Genomic DNA, 19,664 nt, shown 5'->3' with positions numbered 1-19,664 from the left:
TTAGGGAAGTGGTAGAGGACAGAGTCAGGATTTAGATCAGCCTGAGATGAAGTACTGCCTGTGGCTCTCACACATTACAAGAGACTGTTGAAAACATGGCATGTAATGAGCCCCTGGCCAATATGTATTGGGAGCATTTTTGTACTTGTTTGTTAAAGATATCTACAAAGGCAGTCCTTTAGTTATGAATTAAGATGAATAAGTCAACACAGTGTGTAAGTAGTTCAGAAGGCAAGCAGTTTTAGTTTTACTACCACACGCTCACACACTTATTTCGCTTTGGTATTTATTTTGAGGTCAAGTCATTTTTTATAGCTTCTAAGCACCTGTACAATCACAGACACTAACAATCACACTGGTCAGACCTCCTGATCAGTCAGTCAAGCCATCTAAAGTCAGGACGACAAGCTGTGGACTACGCATGTTGAAAACAATTCCACCTTTAAGCGTCTCCAAACTTGAAAGCCTTTCCATGATGCATGACGTAATCTCTAGGCAAAAGTCAACACCTTCTTGAGTCACTAATGGAAGAAGTTCATCTGCATCGTCCAACTGGAGAATCCTCCCTCTTGCCCATCTGATGCTCCTCTCAAGGGTCTCTAGTCTGAGGAACAAAAATGTGACATTTTTGACAAACTAATCTTAATTACATTCCCATCAATCTGTATCCAATTGAGCACAAGTGAGTGGAGCATGACTGAGTAGAACCTGAAGCTACATTGTTACAGTCACCTATAGGTTGTACAAGAGCATCATATATCTGTATGGCTAGTTTGCACATTCACGGATTTATATTAGCTCTAATTTGACCGATATTGGGTGCAAGAGATTTTACAGAATGGGTGGGGGGGTGCGTGTGACCTCCAGATTAAAACTAGTTAGTGTCATATCTCACAGAAAATACAGTTTCATAGTTTCGCATCATTGGGACTTCTGCAGTTTCTCTTCCATTATTAATGCCAGAACTGCTACTGCATTTACTAACTTCCTAGACAAGCTGCCCGTCCTGTTCACGTCCCCTTCATACAATGTCCCTCTTAACAAGTTTTTCCACGACACGTTGACTTATGAAGGGGTGGGGGGGAAATACATTCCAGCGATCCGTTTCAAACCGGACCAGCCGCCTCCCACCACCACAGCTAACAGTTAGCAGTCAGAAAACCCCTCCAGCACAGATGCTCCTTATTTAAAAACACAGTCAGTAAGGTTAATGTTCCATCGCCTAAAAATAATTAAAATGTAACGTTATATCAGTATCGAATGGGAGCATGCCAGAGAGGTTGAAAGAAAAAGGGGTTGGCCGGTTGGGGAATCTGGCACTCAGTTTCATGGTATTAACAGTAAATGTTGTCCTGTCTTTAATTGGGACTCTACAGTCGATGGTTTCTACCAAGTAATAAAAATCTGCTTCCCGGTATAACGTTAACTAAAAATAATAATTAAAAGTCATAACGTTAATGGCAAGAAACTCAATCACCAATGTGTTACAGTCCTAAAGCTGTCCGCTGAAACGTTAAACTTAAACATGTGACATTACAAAACGTAGTTAGTGATAAACAGTTATTTACTTAGCCACGTGGAAAATATCTCCAATTTCCTACAATACCAGGCCTACAACCTAGCAGTTAGCTTGCTGGCAGCATAGGGAGACGTGGCTGCAGTTTATTAGTAGAGATGCACTTTCAAACAGCATTGCTCAAGTTCTGAAACAAACCTCATCTACTTTGGTTGATTATTCAGAGCTTTTAATTAGGACGTGTCACACTGGTCAACAACTACAGACCTCAGTAGACAATTACCTCAAATCATCTTAACATCATCACCTGAGAACAACGTTAGCAGGCAGGACATTCAAAGTTCAGCCATTATGAAAATAGCTGTCAGTGACTTTAAGCCAGACCAGAAGTGGGAGCGTGAATAATGCCATCGCACATAAACTTGGCGAACTGTCTGTAAGTGTCATGGATAGGAAGTTTCAAATTTACAAGACAGGTGTTAGCTTCAGGGTACTTCCGCCCTGCGTCGTGAATGAAGTTCAGCGTTGGGTGAGGAGAAAAACCAAGAGCGGGTACTCTGTCGGCTCCAGAGGCAAACACCAAAATTTGCTCCATTGTGACCTCAAACACACCATCTGTAAAATAGTGAGGTAATACAATAATTAACATCTGATGATCTGCAGGTTTGTGTCAGCAAGTCAGAGTCACTCAAAAAGAGTGAATCCTTTATTTACCCTCCACATCTAGAAGAAAGTCTCTCCAGTACCCTTCCACTCTCTTCTCCAGGCGCCACCGGTTGCTTCCAGGAGGGGACAGTGTCACTTGGAACAGGGAGATCAAGTCTGTGGCCTTTAGAGGCCTCTCAGATGAAGAAAACACCTCCTTCAAGATGCTGGCGTGAATTTTCATCAGGTCCAGGAGACCAAGTGTGTTCAGTCCTTCAGAAAGTCTGTAAAGAACCAAAATGATTAGAAGGTGTATGTTTGTCCTGCAAGGTACCATGTCTCACACACACGATTTATACGACAGCATGTTAAGGAAAATACATTTAAAAAAGCACATCTGCCCAACACACCCCAGTGATGAGAACCAAGCAATTTCCATAGGTTAAGTCAATCAGGAGTGTCGCACAACAAAATTGTGACCAGTCAACCAGTGGGCCCAATCAAACAGAAGCAAGTGCTCTATTAAACAGTATGTGGCACCATGCAGGTTTGTTTTTCCAGCAATAAATATTGATGTGAGCTCACCCAAGCATTTTCCTCAAAACATAAGTCAAATCTGGATGTGCTACCTCTTTGAGAGCGGGTGGTAATGTGGGTGTAGAGCAGAGGTTTTGGTAGAGCCTCTCCGGAAAAAGAAGGCAACACTCCTCCATGCAGCAGCGCCACAGCCATCATAACTCCATAGGTTCTGTAGAGACCTCTGTGTAATGCTGCATAATGGAAATGTAGAACAATACATTTTGCAGTGGTTAACAGGTGGCAAATCTCTGCAGAATAAGGTGTTTATAACTCAAATCTAAAATCTTAATCCGCCAGGAATACAATCAATTTGTTAGAATATGACTTAGATTAATGGCATGTGTGGGTACTAACCGTGGCTGTCCAGGGACAGGTTCTTACTGTGGCCCTGTAAATAGGCTGCTATCTCTGAGAGCAGTCGGAAAAACCCCCGTGTAGGGCCCCCCTCATCCACTGAACCTTCTGCTTGCATGAAGTCATCCATAAATATGACGCTTAATTTGGCCTCTGGATTGAAACTCCTTCTTGTAAAGGCTCGCATGGCACCATCCATTATGTTTTCTCTGCATACATTGATCATATTACTGCTGGGCGTCTCTCCAATCCAGACTTTTGATGCCAGAGTTGTCAGTAAGGTTTTCAGATCTGGTCTAGAACAACAACCACCAGAAACCTTTTTCAGGTGGGACTTGCAACATTCAAAATGTGTATGTAGCACTTTATTGGCCTGATGGCCGCGACTCATTTAATCCATTAATGGAAGTATGAAACTAGCACTTACTCGGTAGTTTCTTTGACATGACTCAAATCCAGGAAGCCAGCAGTGGTATCAGAGGACCCAGATGAGATGTTTTGAGGAGGGGTCTCTTCAGGAACCAGAGTGTCCTGACAAAACACAAACACCTGAGTAAAGACATTACCATTAAATACAACATTACAAAATATAGGCCTACAGCTTGCACTAACGTAAGTGTTTAACATACTTTACCTGGGCGAAGAGGGGACATTTTATAAAACACTGCTGTGTGCTTACCCTTTCCTGCTCAGTTTGCAGACTTTGTATGTATTCCTCATCTTGTCTTGTGAAGTGCACGCCACTCATGTAAATCCTAGAGGAAACATTAAAAATGTAAAAACATTATATTAGTAGTTTTATATTCAGTCCCTAGTAAAGACAAAAGCTTACATCAGCATCATCATCTGCTACTTCCACTCTCTCTGTGTCATGAGATTCACGTTCGAGCTGTAAAACATGCTTACTGTTACATTACAATGGCAACAATCGCTTGTCTTAACATTTCAAAAGGAAATTACTTTTGGTTGGGTAATAATTTTGATAAAAAATGTTAATTAGATAATGATAGTGCTGATAACTGTACTTACATCCCTCGCCATTGTATTAGGTCTCTCCAGGCAGTTTTGTGAAGTATGGACCTCCTGTTCATCCTTCAAAATACCAGAACACCCCATTTGTTGGCCAAAGATGCAATATGCCATTATGAAATATACAACAAGCCTAGAAAGAGCTTAAAATGGGTGCCCCATATCATCTTGGTCCAGGTTTTGGCCAGAGTTCGAGACCTCTTCTGCATCCTAAAGACACAAAAACAACACGTATTGTTTATTTGATCTGGATGTTTACACTAGAGCCCGACTGATATGGGTTTTTGGGGGCCAATGCAGATTTTAAAGTGAAAAAGAACTGATATTTAGATTTTGAAAAGGATTTGGATAATAGACCGCTTTCTGGTATAAACTACACTTAGAACAGGCCGTTTTCTAAAACCTTTTCCTAATTGGATTATGTTAATAAAATAGATTACGGTCTCAACAACTGAACATTTAAACAACTGCTCATCAATAAATATTTGCTGCTAGAAGGTGGAACTTTTTCAGCCATCTGTAAACAGAAGCAGCATGTGTATTTTACCTTACACATATTGACCATTTTCAATGCAGCATATTCACATCTAGTTTTATCCCCTTACCAGCACTCTTAATTCTATCCAAAGCTACAAGAAACCATTTCTCAACCATATGGCTCTAAAACACACCGTCTACGATACAGTGACCTGCTCTTGAATGTCTCCAATACTACATGACTGTCTACAACCAGGACTTGCAACTTTGAGATTTCATTTCACTATAAATGAAGCTGATGTTTTCTTTTGTGGTTTTTGTGGTGACGCAGTGTTAACAGGGGAGCTGCAAAGCGCCACCTGGTGGGCAATCTATGACACTCATGACATGAGTGATCTAACTCAGTCTTCTTTTTTTAATAGTCATATTGGATGTTATAAACGGCAATTTAAATGTAACTGGATCAGTGAACTTGTTCTTCAACCCAGAGTTCAGGTTTACACTCAGAGTTTGTTGAACCTGCTTTCTGAAACAGGTTCCTGGTCTGTGTACTTCTGTAGTGCTTTGCCCACGACTGATCTGAGTTCTGTTTTATCTTCAGTCTGTGTTCCTTGTTGGTGTTAGTTTAGTGGTGATATCTCTGATGGTGTCTGGGTTAGTTTGTTATTTTTATTATTCTGATCTGTTACTTCTTACCTTGATATGTTCAGTGTTCAGTACTTGTGTAATGTCTGCTCACCTCCAGTAATCTGCCTGCCATCCAGCCTCTCTGTTTCCCCTTCTGTCTCTCTGCCTCGTTAACCCTGATCCCAGTCACCTGTGTTGCTCCCGCCCTGCTTGTTAGTCCCTGTGTATAAATGTCTGGTGTTTCTGTTCACGGTCGCATGTCTGCTCAGTCGGTTGTCGTTTGTTCTGCGAGTTGATGCATTACCTGTTCTGGGTTTTTGGATGTACCGGTTTCCTTGTACTCGTGAGTTTGGTTCATGCCTGTGTTGACTTGCCCTGGATTAAATACCCTTGAACTATATCTCAGCGCTGTGTCATGCATTTGGGCTCTCACCTGCTCTGCCCTCCCAGCGATCCTGACAGGTGCTCAGTTAGCTCAATTGCTAAAGTGCAGGACTCCCACCTAGAAGGTTGTTTGATCACATTGGGAGAATTTTCCCCCCCACTTCCACAAATTGGTCATAAAGTGACTGTTTCACATGCTCACAACATAGCATGTGCTGCAGTGTGTGTGTGTGTTCCAGTGTTTGATCTGCATCCATTAAGCTACAAATGATGATTTTTCATTTCCCCAGTATCTCCAATATGCCGATTTTGCTCATTCAAAAGCGTGCAGCATAATCCCGCAACCATGCTTTCACATAGTGATGCGATTTTTGCGGAACCAGCGCTGTGACAGAAAAAGACCAACAGACACAACACCAGCATGCCGGCTGTGGCTTTTCACACAGACATCGTTCCGTCTCTGTTACTACCCATGTTCCTGGCGCAGAGGTGGATCAAATCAGACCCCCCTTTCACGCTTCGTACCTTTCATACAGCGAGTTTAATGCAGTTTGAAAGCAGCTATGGATAGCCACACTCGTGATTTTATTGCCAACAATGAGGAGTCTGCTGATATTTAACAAGAGCCATCAGACCATTTGCACAATATTGCGCACAATTAAAACTGTTGAACCACATTATTATATCTAACTTATTATGTATAATAGGCTGTAACTGGCTAAACACGTCTCAGGTTTTAGGCTTTAATAAGATGAGGACGACCTAGGAGTTTGGCACAGTAGTGTACATCTGCTGTCAGGAAAGTCAAATCAGTTACTGACCTAATTACAAACTTTCATTCTAATCCCGACAGTCTTTGGAAGCTATACATTTCATCAAAAAGGGTAATATCACCTGTGTACATATGTGTGCCTAATATCTAAACAAGGTCCGTTTAGGTTTTAACAAGCCCCATAATTAGTCACAATGTGCCCCCTGCTGGTCAAAGCCCTAAATTACATTAAAATGCTGAAAAAGCTTCATGTTGTTTTAGACATACAGTATTTTTTACAATGGTCTGTTTCCTACACCAACATCAAATGAGTACCACTGCTGTTATTTTCCCCCGCACAACTGTTCATGTTTTTTGAAGTTGATGAATGGTGTAAAAAGCATGAATTCCCTCTGATGTGTTTATCAAAATAGGCAGTAAATGAGCAAAAGGGGGCAATTTGTCTTGATGAAAACAATGTATAACTTTAATAATATTATTATAATAATACTAATTTATTTTAAGTCTTAAACAGCAATCCAAATATTACATTTTTATAGGCTGCATGCTAAAGGAAGAAAAAGAGAAATTAGAGGATCCTTAGCATGTTTAATAGCGGTTGACAACATGTGAAAAATTAACACGTCAACCACACGTTGTTTGCACTTTGTCCACATGTTGTCCACGTGTCAAACGTCACGTGTTTGTGAGCTAGCTGGCGTTCCATAAAGGGGAGTAGCTGAATGAAGACTTCCGGACAGAAACTTTCCTCAGATCACGTGTGTAATGACTGAAGGGAGGGAGCGAGGTGCACCGTAACATAGCGCAACAGTTTCACGCTCCCCCTGCTGGAGCCCTCTAGTAACTACAACACTCTTGTTCACACTGACTGCTGCTGTTGTTAGAATGACATTTTGCACATGAAAAATAAGAAATAACAGTAAAATACTGTTCTGTGACTGCTGCAACTTACAATAACAACTTTAACCATAACATATGATAAACCATTAAAATATGAGGATGGCTTTAAAATGACTAAATATGAACCCGTTAACTGTTTTTCTATTTTGCTTACTCAAATGCTTGCTGTGACTTACTGGTAAAACACATTATTTCCATCTGTCACATTGGCTCCAGCTGAGGTGAAGACATGTCAGCTCAAGTTTTAATGTTTCAGCTTCAATAAAAAATCCTCCTTTATCCTGAATGAACAGAGACGAGAAGAAAGTGAATCCAGGCGCTGCGTAAAGTAAATTTCTTGGCGCTCGTCGCTTTAACGCTCACGTTCAGTAGGTACAGGAGAGGATGCTGGGAGCTCACCAGCGTTCTCTGCCAGGATGTGTAGAAAGAGTGAGCGCTCAAGTTCAGCATGAACCACGTTATAGTTTAGATTCACGTACCTGTGAGGATCAACATCTCTGCGTCTTCCTCTGTGATGTTCGTTCCTTTCTGAAATCAGGACAAACCCAAGCGAACAAGAAGCTCGGCCAGAAACTAGGACTTGTGTTTTGAACCTCATGTAAGCTTGTTCTGTTTTTATCATTTGAGAAATGCGGCCGAGGTGAAGTCTTTCATTTCAGCCGCAGACCGATATCCTCCCTATATACCTGTCTGAGTCAGAAATCAGTTCATCACCTACAGTTGGTCCAAAATGCTGCCGCTCGCTGCAGAAAATGTGAGCACATCAGCCCAGTGTGAGCGTCCTGCTTCCTGTTTCTTTTAGGACGCACTTTAAAATCCTTCTGATCACTTTTAAGGCCAGACATGGGCACGCACCTTCTCTGAGCTTTTATCCCCATATGAGCCAGGACGCAGACTGAGATCCTCTAGTAGGGCTCTGCTAACTGCTCCAAAGTCTAGGCTCAAAGCCAAAGGGGACAGGGTCTCTGCTGTCAGGGCCCCTACAGGCTCAGAGTCTGCTCCTGGTTTCATCTCACTTCTTAGACACATTTCTACAAAAAGCTTTCACTGTGTGACGCCTCATTTATTTTCCTTTATTGACAGATGGATTGTTTTAAAGCTCTTTGTTCCCCGTGTTGAAAAGTGCTCTACAAATAAAGCTTTTATTATACAGAGGAGGTGTGCAGTGGCTTTGGACCAGCAACGGACCCCTCGGCAACCGGTCCGGACCACAAGGACCGCGTGGACCACTAGTTCATATTTCTACAGACGAGACAGGAGGATGCTGGGAGAAAAGAGAGGCGGGAAGCTGAACTACCTGGTGAGGTCTGAAAATGAATCTGTGTCTGATAGATGATTCCAGCCGTCGTCGTACTTGAAACAAGTTAGCATAGCATCGCCCTGACTGAGCAGAACTCCATTTAGAAAACAAGCGTTTTAAAAGATGTTTGCTTGTCATCTTGAAGACAGACCTGACAGAGCAGGAATTCATATGTTCAACAAATCAGCATCATTTTGATCAGTTTATTGAAATGAAATCACAGCAAAATGTTTATTTTGGCTTCAAACCGCTGCAGGAAACCAGATTATTGAATTAGATCTGAGTGCATAAACAGCACTTTAATAACATAACATCTTTGAGTCCAACAGATTACTGTAAGCTTCTGATTTCCTCTGGTAACAGTTCATGACCTGTGTACTGGAACATAATGACTGCTAGTATATTGTGCTGGAGTCTACTGGTCCCTGGGTTGGTTTTACTATGTTGTCTGTTTTGTGTTGACTTGTACTGACTACAGATGAAAAACAGCCTTCTGGCTAAATCTGGCATATTTACTGAAATGTTTCAGCTTCAATGAAAAATCCAGCTTTATCTTTGAGGAATGAACAGAGAGACGAGAAAAACCAGAACCTGGAGGAAAGAGACTAAAGAAGTGGAGTTTCTGCTGAGTTCTGAGATCAACGTCTGAAGGACTCGGTACGCTTCAAACAAACTAGATCACGTGACGTCTGTTTATACCTGCTCCAAATGTCAACGCTGGAAGACAAAGATCACAGAGTCCAGATGTTTCAGAGGCCTGAACCAGGTCCACTGGAGGCCTCTGGGTTTAACTGCTGTGCTTTGATCCAGTGTGTAGTGAGGAGGAAGAGGCGCTGAATAAACAGGGACTACAAAAACACTACAGACCACATTTGTGTTCAGGCTGAACAAACCTTTGTTCTTGTGAAAGTCTGACTGAATCAAATCTTATTGTGTCTTCATTCTCTGAGTCCATTTTAACAGCTGGCTGCTTTCTGTTCTGTCACTAAATGTGTTGCTTTCTGTTTAACTTGCATCCTGCCAGGGTTGGTGCTGGAATAATCTGAGCTGGACACTTGAGACTTGGACTCGAGTCCTTTTCAATGTTCTCATTAAAGGAGTCGACACAAAGAGAAGCTTTGACTCTTCGTTTGAAACTGGACCTTCAATCAACTGTTTCCTTTCAACAAGATTTGTTGTGGCTTCAGAAAATGTGACAAATTGTGACGGGTCCAAAATCTAAAGACAGCAGCTTCCAGCATCTTCTAAATCCTGCTGCTGTAGAAAGTTCTGACATGTGGTTTAACTTGACTCTTAACTTCCTGTCAGTGGTTCTGATTTCCTGCAGCTGCTGACTTCTCTGTGTCTGTAGAAATAAAGTTTGTTTGACTGCACGCATTAGAACGAGCCACAAATATCCAGAGAGCCGCAGCTGTTATCCAGCCGCTGGGAGGTTCACAGGAAACACGCCCGTTCAAGCCATGTGACATCACGCTGACCTCACTCTGACATCACTGATCAGCAGGAATCAATAGTGAGTGTGTAGACTGTGTGTGAGAGTCAGTAGGAGGAGTCAGAGTGAAGAAGAAGCTGACAAAGCGTCCTCCTGTCTTCATCCGTCCTCCATCAGCTGCTTCACCTCCATTTTCTCTCTGATCCAGAGTCAGATCGGATCAATGATCAAAGATCAAACAGATTGATCGGCCATCAGAGGAGTTGGATCAGCGGAGCTGCTTCTGTTCCTGCTTCTCTCTGCAGAGGAGACAGAGGACAGTCAGACAGAGACAAACACAGAGACTCTGACCTCAGTCTGCATACTGACCTTTGACCCTGAGATCAACTGTTTCTCTCTCATGGTGTTCCTTCTTGTCGTAGACGTTGCACCTGTATCGTCCTCCGTCTCTGTCTGTGGGGGATTTCAGGGTCAGACTGAGGTCTCCAGTTCTCAGCAGGTCTTCCTTCATCTCTGTTCGGTCTCTGTAAACCTGGTCCTGTTGGTCAGGCTGGTCAGAGCCGTTCTGATACACGTGGACCTCTCATAGGGATCATAGTGGATCCACTCCACTGTGCGTCCTCAGGCAGGTTGTCTGTGGTCTTGCAGGGCAGCAGGACAGACTCCGCCCCCTCCTCCACCTCCACCTGACAGACTGAGAGGACAACAAAGCAGAACATGAGCTGCACAGACAGCAGCAGCAGTTTGAATAACTTTATTGACAGAAGCAGATGAGAGCAGCAGCTAACAGGGGACAGAAACACAGGAAGCTGTTGGAGATGATCAGAGTCTTGATGCTGCTGGGATTGTTTTGTCCATGTGCTGCTTCACAGTAATGTCTCCTGTCAGTGTTGAGCTGCTGGACTTTTACATTTCTGGATCTAAAGCTGAACTTTGAAGAGAAGAAGCTTTCAAATGTTTTCATCTCTGTTCTGTAAATGAATCTCAGCTCCACATGTTCAACATCAGTCCAGAACACCGAGACACACAAACATCTGATCTGGATCTGATCCCAAACTGCTCTTCCTGCTTCATCAATATTTGGCCTTTTCTTCTGCCGACTCTGAGCCCACTTTTCTTTCCAAACGGCTTCAACATGATGTGAAGAGAACTGAGCATCAATCTTTCATTGATCCAAACTATTAAAGCTGCATTTCTTTGTTCTGAGTGATCAACACATTTGGTTTCTTTCAGCTTTCTTCTTGATCAATACTGGAAATCAATAACTTATTGATCTCATTCTTTCCATCCATGGAAATGATCTCCTGGATTATTCTGGTTTCCTGTTATGACGTCATTTCTGATCACCTGCTGAGCATTTTTACACTGAAATATTGGTCCTTTTATTTTTTAAAGTTACTTTGCTGGGCGCTGGATAAAAAAGCCAAAGCTGCAGGTTGCAAAGAGGTTGGAGAGTTTCTGACTGCATCAGTAATAATTTACAACACATTTGTCTGTCCTCCCCAACATCAGCTGCTCTCACTATCTCTGATATCTCTATATTTTTCAGATATTGTGCTACAGCTTTCTGTGTGTCCTTTACTCCGTCTCCTGTTGGGCCTAATAAACCTTCAAGGTTCACTTCCTTCCTGCCTGACTCATCTTTTGATTCAGCCTCATCCTCTCATCCCTGTATTTCCTACGTCTGATTGACTTTTGCCCATTAAAACAATGTTTTATTTAAGCCTGTATGATCAAACCTCAGCCTGGTTAAAACGCTCTCCTCTCTTCTGTTCCCTGAGCATTAATAGATTTTTACAAGCTGTAATATTTCCTTCCACTTTTATCCACATCCCAGCCGTCCTGCCATTTCTTCATGGTTTCTTTTCTGATTATCGCCTCAGCTTCTCCTTTTCCAAGGGCTGTATTTATGACATCGTTCGTCCCGGTTGATTCTTTAGCTGTTTTGTCTGCTCTCTCATTCCCTTTTATACCTACGTGGGCAGGTACCCAGCAGAATCTCACATCTATCCGTAGTGTCTGGAATCTAAATAAACTCTGTTGGATTTCTAGCATTAGATCTTCTCTATCAGATTTCATATTTTGAATACTATAAAGGGCTGCTAGAGAATCAACACAACACACCCCTCTGTCTGGTTTTACTTCCTCAACCCACCGCAGTCCTACAATAATCACCATCATCTCTGCCGTGTACACTGAAGCCTGATCAGGTCATCTTTTCCCAACGCTTACATTCATTGTTGCTATATATATATTCCTATTCCTCCCTCGTCCTCTTCATCTTTAGATCCGTCTGTATACATATCTAAGTAATTGTAATATTTGCTCCTTATTATGTAGCTACCAGATAAGAAACCTTTGATCCAGTTCTACATTTTACCTCCAATACCCATTTTATCTCGCTGTATTAAAAGACCTCCTGCGCCTTCTCTATATCAAAGAAAACAGCTAGCACCCCCTCTTTATTAGCTTGAGCTTTCCTAACATCAGTTTCCAAACATATTAAAGGGTCCAGAGTACTACGCCCCCTTCTAAATCCACTCTGAAGTGCTGAAAGAAGCTCATTTCTTTCTAAGTAGTATGTTATTCTTTCTGGAATCATTTTCTCCATGGTTTTACACACATGTGAAGTTAAAGCTGTCGGTCTGTAATGATCAGGATCTGTAGGATCTTTCCCAGGTTTCTTAATCTGAATAATAATTGCTTCTTTCCACCCTACTGGAAGCTTCCCCTCCTCCCAAACCTTGTTCAATAACTCCAGTACTTTACCCAATGCAGAAGCATTTAAATGTTCTATCATAGTAAAGCTCATATTGTCTTTAGCAGGTGTCGTTCTTTTACTCTTACTCAGAGCCCTCCTCAGCTCAGGCACGGTAAAGGCCTCATCTAGAGGACTCTGATTAGAGTTTCTGTTCTCGAGTACCTCCGGGTATCTAGCTAATGTTTGCCGTCTTCTGATTTTACCTTCTTCTGTCAAATTATCTGAACTATGAATGTTTCTTGAATACAGATAACGTCAGGCTTTACATTTAACTGTTGCACATTTCTCTTAAATTCTTGTGCGTTTGCAATCAGGCTTCTGGCGTTCCACTGAAGGATAAGGAAACCCTTTATGAACTTAGTCACTAAACTGAGATGTTCCGTCATTCGGTGCTGACATTTCATGTAACATGTCTACAGTCATCTCCGTGATCCCCAAATAATCTTTTGCTGCCTCAACAATAGTCCTCAGCCTGGACCTTTTCTTTGTCTGCTGCAGCGCTACGTTCACTACCAAACCTATGAAAGCTACAAATGGAAACTTCTCCACTATCAGAGCATCGTCTTTAACTGCACACTTATGTGAACACTTTATGGCACTCGTGTTCTGCGTCTGTGGTAGTTTAGGGAAGTCCTTTGCTGAGAATCTGCTGTCACTATCAATGAGACTTGTTTTGCTGCTTCAGCGTATGATACTTTATTTTGTATCTCTGAATATCTTTTGCTCTTTTTTGAACTCCTCATCCCTGGTAAGCAGCACTATGTTCCCCCCACAGTTACAACATTTAGTTTTAGTGACTACTGCGCAGCGGCCATATTCATGTTCTCCAGCACACCCTTAGATTTACACTGATCTGCCACATGTCCGATTCTCTGACATTTAAAGCAACGTAACGGCTGAGGTACAAACTCCCTCACATTAAAGCTCATGCAGCCAATCATTACTTTCTGAGGCACGTCTCCCTCAAACTGCAGTAGGACAGACTATCAACTAATTTCCCCTGATATCTAGTAGGAAGACGCTTCACTGCCGTGACTCTGTCTCCTTTCATTTCTTTCTTCATTTCTTCAATAGCAATATCTAATGGAACTCCACTGATCGCTCCTCTAACCTTACGATTAGCCCCAGGAACGGGACTTTTAATTTGAACTTCATTCAGGTCTTCATCTTCAGTATCTGTTGAACTCTACTGACTGCTTCAATCAACATCTTCCCTTTACTCAGAAATCTTGCTTGTCTAATGTGTCCGATCTCTTTGGAAGTTTCACTGGATGTAGTTTACTACCAGAAACTTCTCTGAACTCCATCTCCACTTTCCTCTCTCCCGTCCCGTTTGTTTTCCTCTCTTTTTTCAGTTGGTTCTGTTGTTCCGACTCACTGTGACTGGACACAGAGTTCTTCCTTCTTGGTCTCTTCCATGTTACCTCCTGCCGTTCTCCTCGCTCACCATCCCGTTCACTCGCCATACTCTCAACATTTTCAAACATTTCCACTCCCGGGCTCAAAGACGCCATCCTCCTTCTGCCGCTCTCCTCCTTTCCTGACCTTGATTTCCCATCATGCACTCCTCCAACCAATGACAGCCCACTATTAGACTCCAGCTCAATTAGCACAGTTTTACCAGTTGAACATAAAAATGCTGTTTTTAACTCAACATTATCGTGTTAGAGTTATTTATCATACAACATATAACAGTTTTTAATAAAATACATCTCCATGTTTTTACCTTGTTCATCAACATGAAATGACTTTTAATCTCAGATTAACTTCTAATGAACTCTTTTAGACTCTACTGTTTATACTGGGTTACGCTCCAGTTAAGGTTAATGATAATATTATAATCATACCGCTATCATAAAGTGAGACTGTCACCTGCTGACGTCTCAGAGTCCAACAGCGCAGCAGAAGCTATTTGACATTGTTTATGTAGCTAGCATAGTTTACTGATGCAGCTGCAGCTTCGGCTAACTGTCCTAATGGCTGACTAGCTGATGTTATTTTGTCAGCCTGGCGTTGGCCCTCACTGCTGTGGGTAACCTAGGTCCCTATGTATCATTATAAAATATTAAGGTGGCTTCCCTTGATACAGATGCAGCTGTATGATAAGGCCTATTATTCACCACCTGTAGCATGTTGCTAATATGAACACTTGTGTATTAAGTAAATCCATGCCGTGCATTCATTTAACAAACAGAATATTTCCCAGTCAGTTATTGTTGAAACAGTTTTGGCATTAATAATGTAATGATATCTACAGTGGGGCGAACAATATTTGATACACTGCTGATTTTGCAGGTTTTCCTACTTCCAAAGCATGTAGAGGTCTGTTATTTTTATCATAGCTACACTTCAACTGTGAGAGACGCAATCTAAAGTGGTTTGGTCCTCTGCCTGCTTTCCCTCTCAGGAGTCCGGTGGCAGAAAACCAGTTTGATCCTTCAGTAGTTGTGAAACTGCAGTAATGTTAAGCAGACTGGCTGTTTTATTCACTTTAAACATCAGATGAACTCATTCTTTAGTCTTTAATACAGATGATGCTGAGTCATTAAGAAATTAATCCTGATAACTGATCATTTTTCCATGAGCCCACGATGTTATAACATCACCTAGCTTGTTTAGCAGCTTGTTGGACTGTAAGTCACCTTCTACAGCTAGAGATGTGCAGATTGATCAGCTGGGGACTGAAACAGGCCATTTGGTTTTCGCTTCCCTGACCAGTAACTGGGGCCGAGCAGCTGCACTGTGTCGTGTTTCATGTGTTTGCACAGACAGTAACCTCATGTCACAGCCACACACAAAGTTCTTCACTAGAGTGAAGGAGACGCAACGCTCACTATTTAGGCTACAGCACTGACCTTTGACCTGCAGCAGGACTTGTTTCCTCATCAGGATTTTTCTCTTCCTGCTGTAGACGGTGCAGGTGTAGGTGTCTCTGTCTTCATCTATGGGGTATTTCAGGGTCAGACTGAGGTCTCCAGGTCTCAGCAGGTTTCTCTTCATCTCTGTTCGGTCTCTGTAAAAACTGATCTGTTCTTCAGGCTGGTCAGAGCCGTTCTTATATACGTGGACCATCATGTTGTCTCTGTTCCTCCACTCCACTGTGACGTCTTCAGGCAAGTGAACTGTGGTTTTGCAGGGCAGCAGGACAGACTCCACCCCTGAATCCACCTCCACCTGGTAGACTGAGAGGACAACAAAGCACAACATCAGCTGTACAGACAGCAGCAGGAACTCTGAAATATGTCCCATTGTTCCATCTAACAGAGACAGTGTTGTCTTTGGTGTCTCTACAATCAACAGCACAACTGACTGTTTATTAAATCACTGAGTATTATTGTCAGATGGACTCAATCAAATCTTTATTAAAGTTAGAATCTGAAGGTTTTCATTAAATAAATGTCTGTTCAGTCACTGTCTATCGTCTAATGAGGTAACACAGTGCTGACTGAGCCTGTGGCCCACTGATCAAAGTACTGCAGTATTTACATATCTGCAGTATTACCAAGGGAAAAACTGCAGTATTAAGTTGCTGCTAATGCAATTGAACATTTCCTGCTGCTGCATCTAACTGCTGAAACACCAGTTGACTTTTATTATGAAGGAGTCACAGGAAATGTATTTGTCAGTGAGATTAGCTCTGAGCGTTGCTGACCTTGATTATTTTCAAGGCACTGATCTGAACCGTGATCTGCCATCCACACATTGTGTTTAAAAGACAGACTGACTGTGACTCCTGCTGCAGTATCATCATGTGTAAAATCAGACACATGATCCATGATGATACAGAAAAACAGAAACTAATGGCACCAACAGCATGTGGTGTCTTATTAAGAGGAGCCGAGCTCCTCTGTAGTTCACACCCTGCTTGGACCACAGGTAGCTGGTAAAATACGTTTCCATAGTTTGGTAAGAGGCTTTGCTCAAATTAACCAAAAAGACATCACTAATGTTGGTTGGCACTAGCAACCTGCTGGTAACTAGTTAATAATGCTTAGGCCTGTGTTAATAAAAAATTAATTATACTAACGCCTGAAGTCCCATTAAAATGACCATCTGTTTGAATGTAAATAGGGACATGACTTCATATACAGTCCAGGGCGGCCCACCAGAGTCTGATCTGTTTCATCATGAAGCAAAAACTTCTCATAACAACATAAAAGGTCTCTAACATTGTTTTGGCAAAGTATCTGTCAAACAAACTAAAATAGAAAACGTAATACGGCTTTGTTCCCTTATGAAATCACAAAAGACTGCAATTTAATTAAATCAGAATAAATAAGTTCTTTGAGGAGGTTAAAAAGTAACTAAGTAACTTTTACTCTGAGTACATTTTAAATGAGCTTCTTTATTTGTCCTTCAAAGAAAACGTACTTTTACTTCAGTAGAGTATTTTGGTCTCTTTCCACTTCTGGTTTCTTTATTTGGGATTCGTAGAACAGGATTTGTGCAGCTGCCGTGAAGAACTTGAGAAGAGCAGCTGTTGTGTTTGTGGAGAGAGAAAAACTTTTGTTTCTCTGTGACTTCAGTATCACTGAAACACATGTGGGACTAATTTCTACATCTACAGGTTCCCCTGTCACAAGTGTTCAGCTGTTCTGCTCCAATTACACCTTCATATGCTGGAGGTGTAGTAGTAGTGACATACCTGACATGAAATACTGCCGGAAATGTACCAGAAGACCCCCAGCAGCAACAAGACCAACAACCAGGAGAACCAGGAGAACCAGGAGAACTTTGGCCCAGGATGGAAATCGTTCTGTGGGAACCAGAAACATAAAGAACATGACCTCTGACCTCTGACCTGTATCTACAGCAGCTGTTAGGGTTTGTTGCTGACCTTTGACCTGCAGCTGTATCTCTCTCACTCTCTCTTGATATCCAAACACTCTGACGGTGCAGGTGTAGGTGCCGCTGTCAGAGAGCTGGAGTTTTGTCAGCTTGAGGCTGAGGTCTCCAGTTTCCAGAGCGTCAGTCATCATGGATGTTCGGCCGCTGTAAAGCTGGTTTTGGTCTTTAAGTTCATCACCTTCCTGCTGACGCTGGTGGACGGTTGGAGGATCGAGATCATAGCGGCTCCACACCACTGTGGGGTCGTCCATGTCAAAAGTGTTCAACTCACAGGGCAGCAGGACAAACTCCTCCCCCTCATACAGCTCCACAGCTGAGGCATGCTGGGAAACTGTGAGGTCACACAGACAGAGAGGTTCAATCACAGCAGCCTTATTTCATGTCTTATTCCTCCTGGATCCTCAGGTGACCCAGAAATCAACCTGGTCCTGTCTCTGATTGGACACTGCAGCTGATTAACTGCTGTGAAACCACATCAGCACAGTTTAAAACCAACAGCAGCTGACAAATAACAGAAGCACCTCAGCTGTCATGTTGCTCTCACTGTTTAGATGGACTCTGTTTTCTGACTCAACATGGTGTTAAAATGAGTGTGTTCACTGTCTGAACTCCTTTCCTCACATCTCTTCCTTCCATCTCTCCATCACGTCTTCAGAGGGAGTCCATAATACTCAGGGAAAAGACAGGACAGATGGACATCTGGAGACACTTCATACAGATGAGACAGACGATCCACATGTGATGCTGCTGTCAGCAGAGGATCAGTGTTACTGTTGGTGATATAACCTAGAAGACTGTGAGCAACCTACAGGGATATAATCCTGAAGACCTGAGGACAGTCTGACTGGACCGTCTTCTACATTCATGAGGATTTAAAGAAACATTAAAACATGCTGCCTTTAATATGTTGCTCATGTTATTTGAAGAAAACATCGTCATGGAGCTGAAACAGACTGATGAAGTGAAGATGACAGAAACCCAGATTAAAGACGTGACGTTGGACTGAGGGGATGATCAGATCAGAGGGAGGAAGGTTATCTTACCGTGCACGAGGATCACAAACACCACAAACATCTTCATCTTCCTGTAGAAACTACAACAAGCACAAAGTTAATCTGCTTCTCACTAAAGGAAGTCTTCAGAAACACAGTGAGGACATCAGTTCACAGCCAGCTGTCCCTTTCCTCCTCCTGATAATCTGCTGACTCTGTGAGGAGAAAACTGGAGTTTCACTTTAAACTGTTTCCACTGAAGCAGCTGTTGGAATGTGAAGAAACTGGCTGAGCAGCTTTCACACAAACATTATTGTGACAGACAGGTGTGGCTGCTGAGCTAACTGCTAACACACCTGCTAGCAGCTAGCATGCTGCTGTTAGGCCCCTCCTCCTCACCCACCACCTGGACACCTCTGTCCATCCTGGAGGGGGACGTTCACAGACTGTTCAGGAGACAGAAGGCAGCTGGGCCAGACTCTGTCTCTCCGTCCACTGATGATGGTTTTTCACTTTAATCCTCAGAGTGGATGAAGTGATTGTGATCAGCTGTTGTGAAGTGAAACTGTGAGTTTGTCAGCTCAGAGTTCAGGTTCAGACTTTGTTAAAGCAGCTCTCTGGAATGAGTCCAGATCACCACAGATCTCTTCTGAGGAAAGAGGAGGAGCTTCAGCTTCCTCATGTTTGTCAGAGCTGTTGGTCCAGTTTCTGTCTCAGACTGACAGACAGAAAGCTGAACCTTCAGTCCTGTTGATTATCTGCACAAGAACTAAACTTCTTTATCAATCTCTAAATGACTGAAGCCGTCAGGAAACACAAGCTTTTTCTGTTCAAGAAAACATTTTAATGTCAGAGACACAAACAGTTGACAGAGATTTATGCCATTTGTGAGGGACCAAGCTGTCAGGCATGAGGAGTCAGAAAGAAAAATTCTTGCGCCATAAAAGAGGTCAACTAAACAGAACTTAACTCAGGTAACATAACCTTAAAATAAGCTGAACTAAACAGACCTAACAAGACTGAGACTTATATAGTGGCTGATCAGGCC

General features: G+C 42.4%; 3 protein-coding genes and 1 long non-coding RNA gene across 4 annotated transcripts in view; 1 reads left to right on the top strand and 3 right to left on the bottom strand.

The window, feature by feature from the left end:
- LOC119911835 (G2/M phase-specific E3 ubiquitin-protein ligase-like) overlaps positions 1 to 9,695 on the top strand; it is a 114,940-nt gene extending 105,245 nt beyond the window's left edge. The window contains exon 14 of the transcript XR_005446035.1: positions 8,437 to 9,695. The gene's annotated coding sequence lies outside the window, so the exon portion shown is untranslated. The remainder of the gene's footprint in view (positions 1 to 8,436) is intronic.
- LOC119911829 overlaps positions 1 to 19,664 on the bottom strand; it is a 113,169-nt gene extending 93,505 nt beyond the window's left edge. Inside the window, exon 1 of the mRNA XM_038730780.1 lies at positions 18,668 to 19,664. Coding sequence (XP_038586708.1) covers positions 18,668 to 18,704 — 37 coding nt within the window. The 5' untranslated portion in view covers positions 18,705 to 19,664. The remainder of the gene's footprint in view (positions 1 to 18,667) is intronic.
- LOC119911836 (G2/M phase-specific E3 ubiquitin-protein ligase-like) lies at positions 270 to 4,438 on the bottom strand. Its single transcript, XM_038730794.1, has 8 exons — positions 4,124 to 4,438; positions 3,774 to 3,849; positions 3,522 to 3,625; positions 3,095 to 3,390; positions 2,791 to 2,931; positions 2,231 to 2,445; positions 1,986 to 2,131; positions 270 to 604 (listed from the first exon to the last, which is right to left on the bottom strand). The coding sequence occupies exons 1-6, from the start codon at positions 4,183 to 4,185 to the stop codon at positions 2,429 to 2,431; spliced, it is 696 nt and encodes a 231-aa protein (XP_038586722.1). The 5' UTR covers positions 4,186 to 4,438; the 3' UTR covers positions 270 to 604; positions 1,986 to 2,131; positions 2,231 to 2,428.
- LOC119911842 lies at positions 8,773 to 10,425 on the bottom strand. The gene is made up of 2 exons (XR_005446055.1): positions 10,385 to 10,425; positions 8,773 to 10,314 (listed from the first exon to the last, which is right to left on the bottom strand). It is a non-coding gene; the product is annotated as an uncharacterized LOC119911842 (long non-coding RNA).

This window comes from Micropterus salmoides, unplaced genomic scaffold, assembly GCF_014851395.1.
Source record: "Micropterus salmoides isolate LMB-PRFRI ecotype aquatic unplaced genomic scaffold, ASM1485139v1 Ms_hic_scaffold_2, whole genome shotgun sequence".
Classification (NCBI taxonomy): Eukaryota; Metazoa; Chordata; class Actinopteri; order Centrarchiformes; family Centrarchidae; genus Micropterus; species Micropterus salmoides.
This window is presented reverse-complemented; position numbering and strand designations above follow the sequence as displayed.